The 17,407-nt window shown below is 41.9% G+C and overlaps 1 protein-coding gene across 3 annotated transcripts in view; it reads left to right on the top strand.

Moving 5' to 3' along the window:
• The window catches only part of FAM20B (FAM20B glycosaminoglycan xylosylkinase), a 29,084-nt gene that overhangs the window by 6,471 nt on the left and 5,206 nt on the right, over positions 1-17,407 (top strand). For 2 of the 3 annotated variants that reach the window (XM_068951790.1, XM_009672724.2), the window contains exons 2-7: positions 1,898-2,428; positions 5,199-5,285; positions 7,791-7,900; positions 10,122-10,293; positions 14,363-14,554; positions 16,961-17,020. In XM_068951790.1, the coding sequence (XP_068807891.1) occupies positions 2,052-2,428; positions 5,199-5,285; positions 7,791-7,900; positions 10,122-10,293; positions 14,363-14,554; positions 16,961-17,020 (998 nt within the window). In that variant the 5' untranslated portion in view covers positions 1,898-2,051. The remainder of the gene's footprint in view (positions 1-1,897; positions 2,429-5,198; positions 5,286-7,790; positions 7,901-10,121; positions 10,294-14,362; positions 14,555-16,960; positions 17,021-17,407) is intronic. The other variant, XM_068951791.1, reaches the window with a different exon arrangement.

Genomic DNA, 17,407 nt, shown 5'->3' on the forward strand with positions numbered 1-17,407 from the left:
AGATTTGAGGAAGGAGGGCTACAGCTAAAAACAAGTAATTAAAAATGTTTGAGCTTTAACACTAGTCAGATCTTTCATGGAGTTTATTTTGTGAAGGTTGGAGATATTTGGAGGACAGGACCGTTCTTTAGGTGGCAGTACTGACTTAAATAACTTAAAAATACAGTTTTGTAGATAGGTGGACTTTGTACAGTTGCTGTACAACTCATTATCGGAGCTGCTGTGCCAACCTCTCTTCTCTCTCTCTCTTCCTTGCACCAGCACTGGGTTGTTTGTAGTCAGATGATAAGCCATGTGTTGGCATAAAACTAGCCTGTCCGCACGAACCACAGAAAGTGATTAATATTTGGATGGATCAGCAGCTTAGTTAGTGTTTCGTTGGGTCATTGAACTGGCTCACAGACTGGTTGTATGAATGCTACCACTGGCACGTGGGAAGGTGGGAGAGTGAGTGATGTGACCCGGGAGGGGACGGCTGGGTCTGCTGCAGACCTAATGTGAATTTACTTAACCTACAGCACAATCACGCCCTGAGGCTTGCATGTGGTTTTAGCCAGACTTGATTCTGCAGTGATGACTTGCTCAATGTTCAAGGATGCACCTTACTGTCATCTGCTGTTCACTGCATCCTTAACTCCAATACAGATGTACCTGATAAGGGATGCTCATGTCCCTCAGAATCATTGTGCACACAGTCACCAAAGATGGCTGTGATTTGTGTTTGCCCAGCAAGTCATAGTCTTGTTGTCCCATGGTTGCTGTTGGTAAATTAATTTAGCCTGTGCAGCTTGTTTTTCCAGTGACATGATTAGTACTGACTGGTTTATATACTTATTGTTAACTCACATGAGAAGGCTTTTCTGTATTAGTCCTACCCTAGCTCAGGGTGCCATTTGTGATTTCTGTGATTAACATAGTTTGTGCAAAGAGAAATCTCTGACTCTAAGTGTTCCTCAGAGATGAGACCGAGTATCAATTTCTCTTTGGTTTTCAACTATATTCCATTAATAATATGAAGATAATTTCTCCCTTTATAATTGAAATACAGTTGTTTAACTGTGTTATGTGGTCCTTATGTGCTAAAATTTGACTGGCAAAGGCTTGTTGAGAAGTGAGGCATGTCTCGCATCGCACTGTAAATGTAGAAGCTCAGTGTGGCTTTAACTATGTGTGGGTGAGGTTTCTGAGAAGAAGCAGTATTAGTGTTTGGGGGTTTTTTCATGTTACTTTGATGTTGGGATTATGGATATTTTGTATATTTTTGTGGCTGTTGGTTTTACAGATGACTGCAGAAGATGCATGGTTAAGTGCAAGGAAATGAGGATGTCCTCAACTTTTTTTTTTTTTTTTTTCCCCCTTTTTGAGAAGGAAGAAGAGATAGGTTAACTAGAGTAACTGCAAATGAAAGGCAATAGACGAATTAAATCTTTTCTGTCCTTATGCCTTACATCTCTAGGAAACTAGGCTGTGCAGCTGTACAACTGTTGTTAGAGGTCAGAGAAATTTACGTGGGCGCTCCCTCTTGAGGGGCAAATCTTTAGGAAACCAAAGGTCGTGGATTCCCTTGCTAACAGGAAGGTGTTTGTGAAGTTGGAGCCATCAGCTTAAAAGTATAATTCTCTGAAAAGGTTTTGCCCCTATAGTCACAACCAGCAACACAAGCTATTGTGATTTCAGTTGAGTAGAGATGGTATCAGTCAATTCCCCCTTTTGTGTAGGTCACTTAAAGGCTACAGGGCTACAGCAAAACTCCTATGTTTTAACAGAAATACCGGGCCTTTAGGACATAAGTGTACATAATCTAGAGTTATGCACCAAAAAAGGACTAGATTTTGAATGCGTTGGGATCTAAAGGAAGGCATGTCCGCAAACTTAATTGTATTTTGTTGCTTTTTAGGGGCACCAGAAGACGCTTCAGTGGCAATACCTCTTTCACAGTGCAAGTTATGAATGAAATTCATTAATTAACATCCCCCTCCTCACCCTGATCTCCAATAGACTTCCTGTAACGCTTGGAAGAAAGAGTCGGGGGAGAAGGGTTGAAGGTCACCATGAAGCTAAAGCAGCGAGTTGTGCTGTTGGCCATCCTCCTTGTCATCTTCATTTTCACAAAAGTTTTCCTCATTGACAACTTGGACACCTCAGCTGCCAACCGGGAGGACCAGCGCGCCTTTCACCGTATGATGGCAAGCCTCCGTGTTGAACTGGACCCCCGACTTGACCATACCTTGCAGTCCCCTTGGGAGATTGCAGCTCAATGGGTGGTGCCCCGGGAGGTGTATCCCGAGGAGACACCTGAGCTAGGGGCTGTTATGCATGCCATGTCAACAAAGAAAATAATAAAAGCTGATGTGGGATACAAAGGGACCCAACTGAAAGCTTTGCTCATACTTGAAGGGGGACAAAAGGTTGTCTTCAAACCCAAAAGGTAAACATTCCCTTCAATGACTGAATGAATTACCGCTTTGTGTATTTTTATCTCCATGTTATTTCATTAGTCTTCTAAGTGGCAAATTTACGCTTAAACAAAATCGGTTCTGTTAATTGGGAGATGGGCTGTATGGAGTCACGCTTGGCTTGTAGTAACGTTCAGTGGCTCTTCCACCTGACTCTCAAGCGGTATAGCTTTCCGTGCTCAAAAGAGCCTTTCTTTAGGTTAAAAGAATAACCTTGTGGTCAGTCCTGAGGGAATGTTGGTTAAGCCTGATGTTTCTGAGTAATGTCTTCTGGATGCTGGAAGTACTGGTTCTGGCAGCGTGGAGGCAATTCTTGCCTAATCTTCCTGAATGAGAGTCATGCCAAGCCTTCTATGTGAGAATGGAGTTCAAGAATAGGGAAGGGGTGAGAATTGACAGTGGTCACAAAAGTAGATCTAGATGTCTGGTATTTCTGCATGAAGAATGCAAGAACGCCTTACTAGGTCACACCGAAAGACCAGAAGCATCCTATCTCTGTCAGTGGCTGACGGTGAGTTCCAGAGGGGAAGAACAGGACGTGCAGGTAGTGGTAGTTCCTTGGTATGCCCTGTGTTTACAGTGATCAGCAGCTCAGGGACTCAATAAACCATAGGCAACTGGATGTAGTTATTTTGCATTTATTCTAATAGTTGTCAGTAGGGAAATTTGACAGGACTGGACATTTATAGAGAGTCTTATGCGTGCCTATAAAGCTTGATTGCCTTTGGGGAAGATAAAGAGAAAGAAAGATATAAAGAGGTAAGGCAGGTGTTTTATGGGAGTGCACTGCAAATGTAAAAGCTGTCATCACAAAACGAGTACATCTCTCCCTAAAGGATGTTGGGTGTAGGAGGCATGAAGTTTTCCTGTCATGCTAATGAGTGATTAGAGAATGATAAAAAATCTGCCCTCAACTACTTGAATTCACGATACTATTCCTGTATGGTCAGTTACTAGTCTGGCTGGAGCCGCATTGAGGGGCTGGGCTGTGTTTAAACAGCATGAGCCTTCTACGCAGAAGTGTTGGTGGTACCACAGGCAGCTTTTCCAGTAAATACAGAAATAAGACATGATATTTCTGGAGTGCTTTCTGTATAAGTGAATGCTATGAAGTGTTTCACGAAGCATTAAATTGCATTCCAGTAATGGAACATCAGTGTAGGCAAACAAAGTGGGTATGCTTTGTCAGGGACATACGCAACTGGGAATGATTAGAGATAAATGGTGGACAGCCTGTAGGAGTGCTAGGCAGTATGGCCGTGGCCGTAGTGGTAGACTCATGTTCTGTTTGTGACCATTGAATGGCATGACTTGTAGAAAGAGTCCTGTTTTGCCACCGCAAGATAGTGCGTTTAAACAATCTTTTTGAGAAAGCTTACTGATTGGGGAAGAATTAATTCTCTTGATTTGGCATCTTTGCTTTAGAAAGACTTTATTTACTGTGCATGGAAGCAATAAGTTGATTGTGTTTTCCCAATAAATTTTAGCTCTGTAGCTTTCAAAGCGTGACTATATTTTCAAGAACCTGCTCTAAGTACATAGAAAAGACTTGATTTTGAGGACCTGTGTTGAGGATAGCTGTCTCATCTCAAAATTACTTGAAGTCCATCTTAAGTCTGTAATGATTAAAAGTTGCTACCGTTACATGCCAGTAGTTTATGTGAAATAAGATGCTTGCCTGCAGCAAGTTCCAAATTTGACAGGAATCTGCCTCCCAAAAACTCTACCCCGTCTAGCACTAGGTAATTCTCCTCTAAGCTGCCTAACAGCGAAGATAAGGCATTTACTCAGTCTGATGAAATGGACTGTTGTCTTGCCCTAGAGATCTTCTCTGGGCAGGGTTAAAACATCTAAGTAGGGCGCTTACGCTGTTGCTTGAACCTTAAGTCTGTTAGAAATAGTCCAGTTTATAAAATTCAGGTTCATAGGTGGAAATGAGAAAACAGGTAATCTAATTTGGTCCTACTTTATGTGAAAACATACTGCGTTTTGCCCAGTTGCTCCTTGATTGATTGTAGTATTTTATGCTTCTCTGAAGCATACCTCTTAAGGAGTATCTAGACCTGATTCGAATGTAATGAGTCTCTGAAATTTTTGCTTGACTAGTTTGGTAACATCTCCGCTATTAAAACAAAAAACACACGCACACACAAACCACCACTCTGCCCAAATATACCGTTGTTGTTGTAATGCGTGTCTAATATCTATTTCTTCTGTTCATTATGTTTTTTCTCTACCAAAATAAAGGGTCTTTTTATAGCCAGTATTCTCCTCAGATTCACACTTGCTGATCTTCTGGCTACCAAAGATTGCATCTAGCGTTTCTGCCACAATATCAGATTGTATTTTCGTGTTAATCGACAGTCCTTCTAACCCCAAATCATTTGCAGAGTTGCTGCTTTCCCATATAAATAGCCCCCTGTTCTGTAGTTGGGTTTGTATTCTTTGTTCTTAGATGTGACTTGGCATATGGTTGAATTAAAACTCATTAGTTTGAATGGGCCCAGCTTCCCAAGCACTTGAGACCACTGTGAATTACTGACCTTTCCTCCTATTTACTACTTCACCAGTCTCTACGCTGTTTAATATCATTAATGATTTTTCCCTCTCCCATAGGCAATCATTTTGAAAGTGACCCCAAGTCTGTTTAACTTTGCGTTATTCTTGCACTTGTTACTCTGAACAGCAAAGCTGATGGGAATACCGCATGAATCACTCCTATTTGGCTTATTGCGATTACAGATATGCCAGGGACTATGTTGTGGAAGGAGAGCCGTACGCTGGGTATGACAGACACAACGCAGAAGTGGCGGCCTTTCACTTGGATAGGTATGGAACTGTTGGATTATTTGGTTTTGGTGTCTCTAGTACAAATGTTTTCAGAATGGGGGAAGAGATGTCTCTTGAAGAACGTATCTCAGACATGAACTGTTTCTGACCTGTCCCTGTAACAAATTGAAGCCAAGAATAAGAATGAATAGTTATTTTGTGAAGCTTTATTTCAAAGATCTGTGCAAGGGTCTAACATTTAAGATTTTTGTGAAAAAGTCACGATGATGGATGAGGTACTGAAACCACTGATATTTCATATACTATGGAAAAAATAGCTTAGCCAAGTCCTGTGGAAGAGTCTGAAACACTAAAAGTATGCTAGGTTAATGTCCAGTATGATAAAAAATTAATTCTCATGGCTAGGCTAATGAGGCTAAATATGAATCAGTGCATCCTGGAGAAAAAAAGAGCTGTTCACATACTAGAAGCATTCAGGGATTTCCAGGTGTTATTGTGGACCTGAGCTGGTAATGCAGCTACTGTAAGAAAAACAGTTACAGGAAACATAAGGAATGGGATGGAAAATACTAAATGCTGAATGGAGGTAGTTACAAAATGTAAGTTAGTGGTGCAGTTTCATCTAGAACAAATGATTGCAGTCTTGGTCTTCCCTTTTTGAAAAGGACTGCTTTACTGCTTCAGAGAAGGTTTAAGAAGCTAATTAAAGATGTGAAAAATTCTCATATGAAGAGACTTAAAATCTTGGGAATAGGTGTAATGAGGGACTAATAAAATAAAGAACAGAATGGTCCAACTTAAAATGAGATTTTATTCTTCCTTTCTGAGTACGTAAATGAGAGGCTTTCCACTGTGGCCAAATTCATAGGTGGTGAAAGAGATATTAGTCCTAATTTGTCTTTGGAACTTATTGCACAGCCAATGGAAATTATCATTCTAGGAAGGTTTTATGATAAATAGTTATATAATACCCAGTGCTGTCATTGAAATCTTCAGGTCGTGAATGAATTTGGGGTCTTTGAATTATTTTAAGACAAAAAGTTGGTGCTGGAGCCAGTTGTCTATTATTCATTTGTGTTTTTAAGAAAAATACAGTGTTCCGTTTCCCTGAAAATACAAAGATCAAGCAATGTAAAGGAATAATTAAAAGCCCCTTTCTGGCTAGACCAGTGTCCAGACTCCTCTTGTCCTACCTCTTTCTTGCTCTCTCTTTGACTATGTTTTGGTGCTTGGTTTCTCTGGCTTTTCTCCTCTACTTTGGACATGCACCTCAATCTCCTTCAAGCATACCTAGCAGAAACTACCTGCCCACATAACTGTTGCATGTATTGTTGTTTTGAATGGTGACAGTTATATATTTTGGTCCCAGGTGCTATTTTTTCACCAAGAACCTGAATGCTGTTGTATGCTTACCACTAACGGGGAGGCTGATCATCCAGGATAATACTGGACTTTCTCTTGTGGATTTGAACTTACAGAGACGGGTTTTCCAGATCTAAGTTGTGTGCTTGTTTACCTCTAGCTCCTGCATTTTCTCAAACTGTGCATAACTGTCTTACTGGCTATGATTTTTGTCTTTATGCATACATGATTTGTTCAGGCAGACGTTTTGTGTTGCCCTTTTTTAGAGCTGTTTTGTACTTTAGGGGCAGAAAGGGACTTACTGCTTGAATATTTAAAAAATAGTTTGCAGCTGTTGAAGAGCAACTTTCCCTGTATCTCCGTGGAATGGAGATTGTCCCCTTTTCAGAAAATGGGAAGGAGGAATCTGAGATGTGAAGACTATCGAAAGTACATTAAGAGAGTTTTTAGGTCTGACATTGCACTTATGTTTGTAGTCATCCTTTAAGCACTTTTAACATCCTGTTACAAATATCCAAATCGTTTGTGGTCACAGAGCAAAGGCTGTGGCAGACAGGAGAGTGGAACCTGGATCTTCTTACTGCTGGTTTTTTGGTTATCCTTTCCACCTCTTTTTTTCCAGACATGTCTCAGGCAATCAGATTTGTTCTACCACTCTCCCTTCCCTCCTCCTCCTCAAGCCAAACAAAATAACTCCCAGATTGCTTACTTTCAAGTGTAATTGAATTGGAGCTTAAATGTAAGGTTTTACCAAATCCTAATTTCTACAAATTATAAATGGTCTTTCAAGGTGAACAGCCCAAAGACCACATGGTTAGTGCTTGCACTTGCACACAAGAGAGACGATGGATTTTTTTCTGGTATGAGATCTGATTTCTGAGGGTTGGCGCATGATGCGTCCTGTGTTGCTCTGCTGCAAATGCTCTAATAAAGGAGCGTCCTTGATGGCCTATAAAGCAAGTTTTATGTTTTGGCGCTTAGGAAAAAGGAGGGTTCTTACTTTGCCATGGAGAAGAGAGGAGGCTGCCATGGGGTTCCAGCTTTATTCTTTGGTCTCAAATCCTCTTGATTTCACACAATGGCACAGAGACCTTGTAGTGTTTTTTAAAATCTAGAACTGTTGCCTATGTCACAAATTCTTATCCCTCCTCATGTTTTTTTTTTTTTTTTACCCAAAATCAGAATCCTGGGTTTCCGACGAGCTCCACTGGTAGTTGGCAGGTTTGTGAATCTACGTACAGAGATCAAACCAGTTGCCACAGAGCAGCTTCTGGGTACCTTCCTGACCGTGGGTAAGTGGATTCTGTGCATCGTGCAGCCTGATAAAGAAAATCATGTTAAATGGGAAAAGGAGCCGTGGAATCTGACACAGTTCTGGAACAGTTAAATATGATACCAGAAGGTGATAAGCCTCTTTCAGTCCTAAGAGAAATTTTAACACTTGTATAGCCCCGTTTGGTGGGGGAGGAGGACTTAGTTTTCTCCAAAAAGTAATTTATTTTGTCAGTAACTTCTTTCTGTTCCCTCGTGCTGCTGTTAGAGATTTTTTTTTGAGTATTTTCTTTCTGCTATTAGAAAGTCTCTGAAGTGTTTGACTAGACCTGAAAGAAAAAATGGAATTATACTTAACTGTAATGCAAACGCAATTGTTACTTGGGATGATTTGTAGGGCTGGTGCATTGGTTGGTGTTAGATGTTGTCTGTGCCACGTCAGAGTCTGCTGAGCATTCATAACTAGATGCATCAGAACTTTCCTATGTTGTTTACAGAAATAATGCTGTGAGAAGCACTTAATTAGAGTTATTAATGTAGACACCTACAATGTCGTCATTAAGTTCCAAGAAGGGACTTACACTACTGCCTTAACTGCTTTGGGCTTTTCATAAAAGATCAACTTACTACTTTTTTTTTTTTTTTGGGGGGGGGGGGAAGGGGACAGGCAGAATCTAGAGACAGCTATTCATTACAGCCCGATATATATGTATGTGTGTATTTGTATTGTAAGCACTGCTGGTAGTCTCACCTACTAAGTTTGCTTAACACTTTTAGTTATTGGTTTAGCTTTCAGATAAGAGTGGCTTTACCTTGCCAACCTCTTTTTGCGTTCAGATTGAGTGTCTGCCTCAGGCAGACTTTACTTTTTCTAATTTCAGCCAAAACAACTAGGCAGTTTTCTAGCAAAAATGCTGACTTGAGAAGTATGGCTCAAAAAAAAATGTTTATTGCCTTTCCTTAGACTCCTTGGAATCTCCTGTTTTGCAGAGCGTGAACTAAAGACATTGTCAGAATTAGGGAAACGTTTGTGTCAGGAGTGGATCACCTTGTCAACCCAAATTTAACCAAATTTCTGAGGTTTTGAAGAAATGATGGTTCAAACATATTCAGTAGAGGTTTTCTAGAGCTACAGCTGGAATCTCAAAAAATTCTATCCCTTGCTAGACCAGCTGCAGTCTATGGGTAGAAAGAGAGATTTGCAGGGCTTTCCATGCAAATAGAGGTCTGGTCCACTACAAGCTCTCTGTTGAAATAGTCATCCATCTGATGTCCTGAAGTTGCCTGATTCAGATATGAGGAGCATCAGAGCCAGGTCTGGATGGAGGACTGCAAAGGAGTGTTGGTTGACTAAAGAATGGTGATGTGGAATTTGTGCACATGGAGTAAGGCTATAGAGTGAAAAACAGAGCTGTGAGCGAGCTGGGTCTTTGTTGGGGAGGATGCTGGATGTGGAGCCAAAAGAAGAAAGGACAGGGAATAAGGGGACGCACAAGGAAGCGAGACTTAGTTGAAGAACTTTTTGGAAGAATGTCCGTGCATGTGGAGCTGGGATTGACTTGGCAAGGGACAAAATAAGGCAGGTGAAAAGGATGAAACAGAAAAGGTTAAGCTAAATAAGTTAATTTAGGCTGCCTAGAGCATCCTCTTCCGTAGCCTTTAATGGACTGAAGACTGCTGGGTTTCATTATTCCTCTCCTGTTGGAAGACACTCATGAAACTTTTGACAGGTCCATGTTCCTCGGTCACATAGGAATGACAGCTCGTTTGTATTTCCCTCACTGCGTCTAGTAGCAGGGATGTGTGGCAGGTCTTAGGGCTTCAACTCCATTTGAGTTGTGCTTTGACTTTATTGGCTTGACTTTTTTTCAATTGACTTTTTCAAAAAGTTGGGAAATGTGGTACATGGAGTGTGTTAAACAAGCAGTGCTAAGGTTGCAAAGTCAAGCTCCTGAGGAATTAGGAAGGGATCACAAAAACTTGTTCATAGTGCAGTGTTGCCTTAACTCACAGTATGATTAAAAACATTAGACAATATAATTACTGGTTCCTTTGAAAATTCATCTTTCATGATATTTTGAATGAATAAATGTCTGTTTCATCTCTTTTGAGCCCCTCCCTTTTAGAGGGGAGGAAACACGAGCATGCAACAACATGCTCCTGAATTTCAATTGGTGTTCCTCAGATGAAATTCTGCTCTTGTGATGTCTGGTTTTTTTTTGTTTGTTTGTTTTTTAAAAGGTAATAGCACTTGCTTCTATGGGAAGTGCTACTACTGTCGGGAAACAGAACCAGCTTGTGCAGATGGGGATATCATGGAAGGGTCAGTGACTCTGTGGCTACCAGATGTCTGGCCTCTCCAGAAGCATCGGCATCCGTGGGGTAGGACTTACCGTGAAGGGAAACTTGCCAGGTATGAGAACTTGATAGGGTTCATCCTTATACGTGATAATTTGGACTAGAAGTACCCTTGAAATACAGTGGCTAATTACGGAGCAAGTGTTCTCAAAATCAGGAGTTTTGCCAACAGCTAACTTGGTATGATGTTAGAAGTCAAGATGTCTAGGATGAGATTTAGATTAAATTAAGCAAGCAAGAATTTTCATGGTTTCTCAGGGTACTGGGTGCTGTTCTTTTTCAACTTTTTTCCTGGAATGTAGCTCCACCACACAGTCACTCCAGGCTTTGAGCATCTTGGCCCTGGGCAAATCAAGGTTCTTCTCTTGTGCTGCTAAACCTTTTTTTGACACTGTGCCTCTCTTTGGCCCAGTAACATACCACGGCACTGTGCTATTTTCTGACAGATCTAATTTCATGATCTTTAAAGTTTTTTTTTCAGGAGTTGTAGGAGATTTGGGGAGGCGGGCAAGGGCGGTACAGGGAACTGGGAAGACGGTGGTTCTTTTTGCTTTTAAGTGTTCTTCACTTGTGTCAAAAGTTTTCACAGCAGTATTTAGTATGGTTAAGGAGTAAAGAACTGTCTACTTCTTTATGACCTTTTTTATATGTATGTTTTCTGCAAAGTGTGTCTAGCCTAAATAGGTAAGAATCGAAAAGTTCTTCATTGATTTAAATACCACCAGGATTTGGAGACTGTGCTCAGCATGTAAAGAATGCTTTTAGAGAAGGACAAGAATGGGATCTAGCAATCGTGTACTAAGATGTAGTATATCAGAGTGCTTGGGATGGACACCTTCTTGCCGTGACCAGAGTAGATGTTACTGAGCTTAGTAAATTTTTGTAAGTCCTGGTGCCAGGCATGTGATTAAAAAAGAGATTTTTAGTCCTTAAACTAAAGCTTCCATTGATTTCCAATGATGTGATTGTTCTCAGAAAGAATCTGATCCAATGACTTCATTGAAGTGTTTTAGAATATTAAATGCGCAGTTTGCTTTCTGAGCAGCAGAAGTTACCTCTTTTTTAAGAGGTCAAAATCAGCTGTATTTAGTACTTGTTAAGTTGCAGTCGGTAAAGGATCAATTGAATTTATTGGAGATGTTTCCTTTTTTGAGAGACCGTTTTTATCATAGAGCACCTACTTACACAGGATTTTACCGAGGTAAGAAGATACCTATGCTGATTTAATATTCACTGCATTTTAAACTTATTTGCTCTTGTCTTACTCGGATGCAATTGCGAGGCTCTGCTGCTTTGTTATGCACCTTATCACGTTGTGCTTCTCACTTTGAGAGCATCAGGTGAAACGTTCTCTGTGTTATATTCTCCTTTTTCTGCATCTGATAATTATGGAAAAATAACTGTAGGAATTTTCTTCCCCCTTTAGCTGCTTCTGCTTTGCCCTGAGTTGGCCTTTTGAAAATAATTCATATAGTGCCATTAGTGTACATAATCTTAATGAACGCATACAATCTCTAACCTTTGAAGTTCTACACTAATATGATGTAAATGATCTGAAGTAAATGTCGGAGAAAGGTTTCTCTGGAAAGACTGGATGAAAAATGAGAGGAAGAGAAGAGAACACAGTACATCAGAAAAGCTCTTGCAAGGAGATTAAGTAATGATCTAAAGGAAATGAGAGAAAGAGAAACACTTGAGGAAGAGAGAAATGTAGCATAAAGGAAATGTATTGAGTGCAAAGAAGAGTATATACTGAGACTTTTGCCTTGTGGGTTTGTGCTGAAAGTCGAATGCGAGTCTGACATTGCAAAATAAAGAGGGAACTAGAGTGAGTCAGGATTGAGTAGCGTTTGTGGTGTGTTATCAAAAGCATTGAGAAGATAAGCTCTTGGTCGCTGTATTTTGGATAACTGGAGGAAAAATGAGATATTGGGAGCTCAGAGTCTGCACCTGTAGAAGATAGGGTGGGGCATGAGACAGCTTGTAACAGTTAAATTTGATCTTCTCCCTCCTTCTGTGACTTACTGTGCAATTTTGAATATGTCAGTGAGTCTCTCCAGCTTTTGTTTCCTCCATTTCTGTTTCCAATTCACAGATGGTTTAAAGCATTTCCAACTTAACGGCTGTTTTGCAAAGGACTGTTTCAGTCCTTGCACGGAAGATGTGATACATGTTATTGTGGATGACATATGGAAAGGAGATTTGGCTGTTTTGATAGTGGTGGTGAACAGCTTTGAAAACTGTAAAGAAGGAAATGAGGAAACTTGAAATCCTAGCTGCGGAGAATTGAGACGTGACATCCACGTTGTAAGACTGCAAGCACGTGCCTAGGCTATGTGTATAAGGATAGGAGAGAAAAGAGAAACTTGAAGTCTTGCTGGTAGAGAAGCAGGTGAGAGACTCTGAAAAACAAGTAGGGAGGAAAGTAGCATCTGTGAGTGAAGGAGAGTGAACACATATGAGACCACAGAATCACAGAATGGCCGAGGTTGGAAGGGACCTCTGGAGATCATCTAGTCCAACCCCCCTGCTCAAGCAGGGTCCTCTAGAGCACATCGCACAGGATTGCATCCAGGCGGGTTTTGAATATCTCCAGCGAAGGAGACTCCACCACCTCTCTGGGCGACCTGGTCCAGGGCTCAGTCACCCTCACAGTCGAGAAGTTTGTCCTCATGTTCGCACGGGACTTCCTGTGGTTCAGTTTGTGCCCGTTGCCTCTTGTCCTGTCGCTGGGCACCACGGGGAAGAGTCTGGCCCCGACCTCGCAACGCACCCCCCTCCCTTCAGATACTTGTACACATGGATCAGGTCACCTCTCAGTCTTCTCTTCTCCAGGCTGAACAGGCCCAGCTCTCGCAGCCTTCCTTCATAGGAGAGATGCTCCAGTCCCCTCATCATCTTAGTAGCCCTCCGCTGGACTCTCTCCAGTAGTGCCATGTCTCTCTTGGACTGGGGAGCCCAGAACTGGAGACAGTACTCCAGGTGAGGCCTGCCCAGGGCAGAGGAGAGGGGCAGGATCACCTCCCTCGACCTACCTGCTGGCAACACTCTGCCTAATGCAGCCCAGGATGCCTTTGGCCTTCTTGGCCACAAGGGCACATTGCTGGCTCATGCTTAACTTGTTGTCCGCCAGGACTCCCAGGTCCTTCTCGGCAGAGCTGCTTTCCAGCAGGTCAGCCCCCAGCCTGTCCTGGTGCCTGGGGTTATTCCTCCCCAGGTGCAGGACCCTGCACTTGCCTTTGTGGAACTTCAGGAGGTTCCTCTCCGCCCAGCTCTCCAGCCTGTCCAGGTCCCTCTGAACGGCAGCACAGCCTTCTGGTGCGTCAACCACTCCTCCCAGTTGAGTATCATCAGCAAACTTGCTGAGGGTGCGCTCTGTCCCCTCATCCACGTCACTGATAAAAACGTTGAACAAGACTGGACCCAGTACTGACCCCTGGGGGACACCGCTAGCAACAAGCCTCCAACTAGACTTTGCACCACTGACCACAACCCTCTGAGCTCGGCCATCCAGCCAGTTCTCAATCCACCTCACTGTCCACTCATCCAACCTATGCTTCCTGAGGTTACCTAGGAGGATGTGATGGGAGACAGTGTCAAAAGCCTTGCTGAAGTCCAGGTCCTTCCCCTTAGGCCAGTGGAGGTCACTAGTAACCATGATGAGGTTATTTGCATTAGAAGGAAAAATGAGTAGAGGATCGCTGGTAAGAGACCGATGGAAACAGGTCAAGGCAATAGAAATAGACACTGTACTTGAAGACCTTAGTTAGGAAATTAAGGAAGGCAAGTCAAAGTGAAAATCTTGCAGGGAGGCAGGCCAACCACTGCTGAGCGTGAGCAGTAAGGAAGCAAACTCTGACCTTGTTTTCTATAGGCAAATGATGTGTAACCTTGTACTAAAACTATAGTTTGCTTCATATACTTGGGTGTTAATACAGGAGTTACTCCGTTAATAAGATATATTTGTCCAACTCTTCTTTGAATAGACTTGGCTGTTGTACTGGCCTTTTGTTTAAGCACTGATACGAATGAAGGGGCAGCTCTAGATACCTCACAAGTCAAATGGTGTGCAATGATGGAGCTTTTCTTGAAGACTTGATTTGATTTCTCTTGTCGGCCCACAGGTGGGAATATGACGAAAGCTATTGTGATGCTGTGAAGAAGACTTCGCCCTATGATTCGGGCCCTCGTCTCCTTGATATCATTGACACTGCCATCTTTGACTATTTGATCGGGAATGCTGACCGGCATCACTATGAGAGCTTCCAGGATGATGAAGGAGCCAGTATGCTCATCCTCCTGGATAATGCCAAAAGGTGAGCATCAGGGGAATCCTGGTGGCTAGGCAGTGGCAAGCATGAAGGCACACGTTTATCTGTTATGTGTTTCTCTGTTTTTGGGGTTTTTTCCCCCTCAGTAATTTTTTCATTAATGCCTTTTGTGCTAAAAAAAAACCCAAAGCTTTTCTTCTTATTGGAAATTACTCCCCAAATATTAGGGGCTTTCAAAGGCGGTGGCACTTACTCTGTGCTCCAGATATGCAGTTATGACTCCACTGGGCAAAGTCTTAATCAAACTACAGAAACTTCCAACTTAGCACAGTATAACATGAACTTCAAGAGAAACTTTCAAAGGTATGTTTGTGTCTTCTCCCCTCCCTCCCCCCAAATTCCTCCCTAGTACGTTTTCAGCCGATAGAGGATTATAAACTCAGGAGTTATTACCTACTAGCAAGTATTAGTGAGTGCCATAGTATAAGTAGATCTTTCCAAAATGTGTCTCTGAATAATCTGGTGTTCTCTGCCTTGTGTGTCTGTCAACTGCAGCGATAAGTCTAAGAACTTAAAATGGAGATAGATTTGATATCAAGAGCAAGATGTGATGCCCAGAGTGTGTTAGGTACTTAGTGCTGTGATCCACTGGCCAACAAATTCTGGGACTGAGGAGAAAAAAGACATACTTAGAAGTGTGATAATGTGATTAGAAGTACCGTTTTATGTAGCGCCACACCTTTAAAAATATTTAGGAGACTTTGTAAACCATATTATGGATATGTTTAATTGTTGTTATACAATACTAACTATTTCCAAAACAAAAATGAAGCATGTTGTAACTGTGAGGAGCTCATGAGAAGTCCTTCTTGAGGCCAATCTTTACTAGTCAGTGTGTGTTTGTAAAACTTGAGTTGCTCTGACTTTGCTGCAGTTCTAGCATATTGGCTGGCATGGTTGAAGTTAAAAAGTCTTCCTGGGCCTACAGCCTTGTTTAAATCGTAACAATTTGTTTAATTTTTCTTAAAAACAAAAACAATCTATCCCACGTTCTCATGGTTTAGTCCAGAGACTCCCAAACGTTTTTCTGGTGGGCATCACCATCAGCAGTGGCAGCAAGTTTTACCGTTGTGAACGGAACAGTTTATGATTGTTAGCGCTAGCAGTTCCTGTGCCAGGCTCTGCTCTGCAGTGGCTTTGCATTCCCCTCGCAGGATGTATACACTGCAGGTGAGACCTCTGATCTCGACAGATCCTTGAAAGGCTTACAGTTACCAGTTCTTTCCCGCTGATCTTCATTTCCCCCTTTGCTTTTCCTATAGTACACTCTATCCCTGTCTGTCTTCCATCCATTGTTCTCGTTTGGCTGAAGTAGAAGTGGCCGAGTTGAGTATTTTGTCTTCATGCATCAGCCTTTTCAGTAATGCTCCTTCAGTTATGCCGGCAGGATGTGTTCCACTTTGGAAGTGCTTAATTATTGCTGCTTTCAGATTGCTTTAGGTGAATTTGGCAAAAATTGTCTTTCCCTAATGCTCTGCCAATAGGCTAGGAGGAAGCTATTTTATCTGTCCCTGGGAGTAAATGTGATAGTTGAAGGTCATGTCAGACCTTTCGTTACAATACGTGCTCATAACGTTATGAAACCGTTTCCTCTGGGGCTTTGCAGGCCCAGAAGTAAATTGTTTTTCTGACAGCTTGAGTAAAGTTCTTCAAGCTTCTTTGAGATAAGGACTGTGTGTTGGGGGCAGAACAGCTTTTTAAAGCTACTAACAACAGAATTATTTGAGCAGAACAATGCCTAACTTGTAGTGTAAATTATCCTTATGAGGAGAAAGTTCTTTGTTGCAACAATGTTATTGGGGGGGAGGGAATGGTGAAAAATATTTTGGCATGTGTTGAAGTGAAGCTTAAAAATACTATGAAATCCTGTTGGAAGGTGCCCCTTTGAAAGTGTTGTCGTGAAATGTAATCAGCTTGTTGAGAGGTGATCACCTGAATTGAGAGGTGGTCACCTGAATGTCGAACAATTGGTCTAAGCTTGGCCGTCTAAAACAGCGCATGGTTACTATTTCGTTCATTCCCTGTCTAGCTGTGTCAAATGGTCAGTGCTCCCCCTCTTTATGTCCGGAACGTACATTGTTCCCTTCCCTTGCGTAGCAAGATGAGCTCAATTTCTAAACTCCTCTGAAGTTTGTTTCTAGAGTGCCTTGGCCTGATAAAGACCTAGGTACGCTGATGTTGCTTCTGTCTATCTGGTACGTTAGCTGATGCTGTTGACAGTTACATCTGTAATTGGTCACGGCCTATTTATATTTTAGTTTAAATTATTTGAGCTGTTGGAGCATGAAATTGCCTAGTATTGAATTTTGAATTCTTTACAAATTTGTTGATGTTGTAAGGAAGGACATTAAGTGTTCAGCTAGTTCATTTGTTTTTAATTTTGCTCTTCAGCTTTGGAAATCCTGCCCTGGATGAAAGAAGCATCCTGGCTCCTCTTTATCAGTGCTGTATGTAAGTAGAGTATGGGGATGCTTTTCACTTCACTTGTGCAATTGCTGTCTTTAGATTTGGAGTATAATTAAATTAGTAGCCGTTAAGCCTTCTGGCAATCTGAAAAGGTTCACAGGTATACGGTATCTTTTTCTGAGGTACTGTCAGTGCTCAGGAAGCAGAGAAATACGTTTTTATTAAGGTAGTAAATCAGACGATAGACTGTAGGAAGTAGTCTCGCCTCTAGGTCACTGGTTCAAATCTATCCTTAGTCAGTATGACAGGTGCTTTCCATCGGCAGCGGTCTCCGTCCAGTTCCTGCTGAATAAAAGTTCACGTCGCAGTTTGAGTCCTCGCTGACAGAAGCAGAAGCTAAGGACTGGACGTGTCTGGCAACTTAACTACCTT

Source organism: Struthio camelus, chromosome 8, assembly GCF_040807025.1.
Source record: "Struthio camelus isolate bStrCam1 chromosome 8, bStrCam1.hap1, whole genome shotgun sequence".
NCBI lineage: Eukaryota > Metazoa > Chordata > Aves > Struthioniformes > Struthionidae > Struthio > Struthio camelus.